The sequence below is a fragment of the Octopus bimaculoides genome, chromosome 4, assembly GCF_001194135.2.
Source record: "Octopus bimaculoides isolate UCB-OBI-ISO-001 chromosome 4, ASM119413v2, whole genome shotgun sequence".
Classification (NCBI taxonomy): Eukaryota; Metazoa; Mollusca; class Cephalopoda; order Octopoda; family Octopodidae; genus Octopus; species Octopus bimaculoides.
This window is the reverse complement of record NC_068984.1, coordinates 129752487-129756429: the sequence shown is the minus strand read 5'-3', so window position 1 is coordinate 129756429 and position 3943 is coordinate 129752487. Positions and strand designations below refer to the sequence as shown.

The 3943-nt window shown below is 35.0% G+C and overlaps 1 protein-coding gene across 1 annotated transcript in view; it reads right to left on the bottom strand.

Annotated features, from left to right (window-relative positions):
• Positions 1 to 3943, bottom strand: part of LOC106872486 (uncharacterized) — a 56089-nt gene that overhangs the window by 3445 nt on the left and 48701 nt on the right. The window contains exons 10-12 of the mRNA XM_014919501.2: positions 2929 to 2986; positions 1833 to 2047; positions 469 to 559 (exon numbers count right to left, since the gene is read on the bottom strand). Of these exons, the coding sequence (XP_014774987.2) occupies positions 469 to 559; positions 1833 to 2047; positions 2929 to 2986 (364 nt within the window). The remainder of the gene's footprint in view (positions 1 to 468; positions 560 to 1832; positions 2048 to 2928; positions 2987 to 3943) is intronic.

The window sequence follows — 3943 nt, the reverse complement described above, 5'->3', positions numbered from 1 at the left end:
AACAACAACAACAACAACAACAACAACAACAACAACAACATTTTCTAGTATAGGCGCCTGCAATTTTTGAGGTACAGTGTTTAAAAGTCGGGGTGCATTGTCTGGGTAGAGTACAGTAAAAAAAAAAGTCAGGGTCTATTAGACAGGTGAGGTAGAACATGACAATCTGACCTGCTGATTGTGTCTGATTTGCTGAAGTGTTGCATCTAGGAACGCATGAGTGGATTTGGAGTATGCAGATGGTACAATGCGACTGCTAGTTTATTATATGCACAAAGACATGATGATGATGATGATGATGATATGGTGGTGGTGAGAATAGTGCTGGCGATTGTGGTGATAGGGGTAATATGAGAGCACAGATCATTATGCATGTGCAGTCATACCATACACCACTGCAATACAACATGATACTTCATTAAAAGTACAAAATTACAATGAGGCGACAGAGATATATTTCTTACTTACCAAACAACATACTGACTAATATGAAAACTGTAGAAAATGTTAGACCCCACTGTATATCCAAAAATACAACACCAAATAGAAGACCCAAGCCCTGCAAAAAGAAAACAACAAATTAAAATATGTATGTGTGTGTGTGTGTGTGTGTGTGTGTGTGTGTGTGATCTAATGTCATCTAGTGAACGATATTTCGACATCTTGTGTGTCTTCAACAGGTTCAAAAAATAATTTTGTCAATCTATACTACTACTACTACTACTACTACTACTAATAATAATAATAATAATAATAATAATAATAATAATAATAATAAAAATAAAAAATAAATAAATAATAATAATAATAATAATAATAATAATAATAATAATAATGGTTACTTTCAATACAGTAACCATAAGAGCATCACAGCAAACCACAGCACATACCCAAGGCACACAGAGCTGCGCTCGGTAGTGAAGTGAAAGCACGTTATAAAAATAAAACTACTGAATAATAATAATAATAATAATAATAATAATAATAATAATAATAATCAAGTGGTCAGCAAGTTTAACCTGTATAGGTAAAATATACAAATATACAAAGTAGAGTAATGTGATGAATATTTTGAAAAATAGATGAATACAGTGTTCTTGGCTGATGATCCTTGAGTACAAAGATGCAAAAGGTGAAATCAATTGATGCCAAAATATCTGTTTCATGCTTTGTGGTTTATACAAGGTGAGCCTATTTTATTATGTTCATTGCAGTCACTGTGTGTGTTTCTTAATAGTGAGAAATTTGTGGTTTTGGAGTGTTAGCTTCTCTTTCTAACAAGTGGTATTATTTATATATATAGCCGTCTGTGTATCATATTTAATATAAATGCATTGTGAGAAGTGAAAGCAAATTTACTGCAGTATTCATCCAGAGATGATCTTTCTTATGGATTTACTGTGTTTACAAACACAATATATATCAGAGGCAGATGGAAATCATCCAACAGTTGTTGGCTAGAATGTTACAAGCAGATTTCTACATCATTGGGCATCATCAATAGCATGCACTCACTGCCAACAATATGCAAAGATGAAATCTGTTTCCACTGATATAGAAAAACAGTGAATAAACAAACACTGGTATGGAAAATAGCCCCATGGTTGAATAAAAATTCATTATATGCAACTGAATCAGTAATAAATTAAAACAGCCATCTGTGTATCATACTCAATGTAAATCGTTGAAAGGCAATTAACTGCAGTATCTGTTATGGCCATGCTGTTTAAAATGTATTATACATTAGAAACACACCCCAAATGACACAGAATGAAACATAAGACTAATGGATGGTGCTAAATAAAGAGAGAAGGAAGACAAACAAAACTTACCTGAGATAATATTGCATGAAGGACAATAATAATTACAGACAAGGAGAGGACACCTGGATTGTCCAGCCCTGCCAACAGGCACACCAATAAAAAGCTGACCATTGGGAGTAATATTGCCAAAGGTGCTTCAATCATCATCTTAGCCATGTAATAGGCTGAGAGACGGTAGTAACCAGCAGCACGCTCCTTCAACAGTAGATCTTTATCTTCAGGGACTGGATAATAAATATGAAAATATGCTTGTATTTACTATGATGCTGATAAGGTCAATGTTCAGACAAACTATAAGTGGCACTTTGTCGGTTAGGACAGTGAGTGTTCCAGTTGATTTGATCAAAGGAACAGCCTGCTTGTGAAATCAACATGCAAGTGGCTGAGCACTCCACAGACATGAGTACTCTTAATGTAGTTCTCAGGGAGATTTAGCATGACACAGAATGTGACAAGCCTGGCAAAACAGACAGGAGTCTGGTGTAACTCTCGAGCTTACAAGTTTTCAAGACACTTGACTATCTAGCTTTGAAATACTAGTACTACTCCTTTTTGCCAGCTGAGTTGACTGGAGCAACATGAAATAAAGTGTCTTGCTCAAGGACACAACACATCACCAGGTATTGAACTCAGGACCATATGATCATGAGCTGAATACCCTAGCCACTAAGCCAAATGACTTCACAAGATAAACTATAGAGAAAGTGAAAGCTCAGAGAGAGAGCTGTAGAAGGTAGTAGGGATTGAAAAGGAAGAATGCAATAAGTATTTAGCATGTAGTCTGGTATTTGAGAGAACAGTAGAGACGATGAGAGAAAAGACAGATTCTGCTATTTATACATTTACATGTCATGTGTGCCTTTGTGTTGTTTGTTCTCATGTCTCCATGACAATTAGTGTTGGTTTAATTACGTTCCTATAACTTAGCAGTCTGGCAAAAGAGACTCATAGGATAAGTAGCAAACTTAAAACTTTTAACTACCAGGGGGTGATCTATTCAACTAAACCGTTCAAGGTGGTGCCCCAGCATGGCTACAGTCCAATGATTAAAACATGCAAAAGATAAAAGATATGCTTTGAATAAAGAGAGGGGTGTATAACTTACCAGCAAGTATAGCTTCTACCAGAGGCTGGAATGACCACTGCACAACCAGGAAAAACAGCTAGAAGTAAAGAAATAATTTATATAGATACAGTAATCACTCGCCATATCGTGGTTCACCTATTGCATCCTCAGTACATTGCAGATTTTTCTGGTTAGTATATGTAAATTTATATCAATCTCCTCAGTATATCGTGGATTCCAGCGGCCAATAGGTATTTATATTCTTTTAATTATTTCTGTGGTGGAATAAGCATTTTCATGCCTAAAAATTAATTAAAACATATCAAAAGAAAATATGTAGTGTACTGTAAGATGAGTAAACATAGAATCACATGTATTGTATGGAAAACGAAACTTGGGAGACACATTTGTGGTGTTGTTTTACATTTGTGTGTAAAATTATGAATTTATTTCAAGCCCTTTGGTGTCACCCAAATGTTCTGCACCTTCTAAAAATAATCAGTACAGTACTGTTTCTACTGTGGATTTTCACCTATTGCAGGGGGTTTGGAACATAACCCCTGTGATAGTTGAGGGATTACTGTATATTTTAATTTTGGCAATTTTGAGGGAGGAGGTAAGTCAATTACACTGAAACCAGTATTTAACTGGTACTTATTTTACCAACCTCTGAAAGAATTGTAGCAGAGTTACATATTACCATTTAATAACACACAGTTGAACAGCCAATGACAGAATGAAAGGCAAAGTTGACCTCGGCAGAATTTGAACACAACTCAGAACACAATGCCTTACTTGATATTACAGGGAATTTTATACATACATATACAAATGGAATAAGAAAATTTGAATGCTATATATATATATATATATATAAGAAAAGACAAACAGACAGACAGAGACAGATAGATAAGCAGTTAGATAGACAGGCAGACAAACATATAGACAGATGGACAGACAGGCCTATAGATAGGTAGACAAAGATAAGGTAAAGTATATGACTAGAGAGAGACAGGTAGACAAACAGACAGATCAATAAGAAAATTTGAACGCT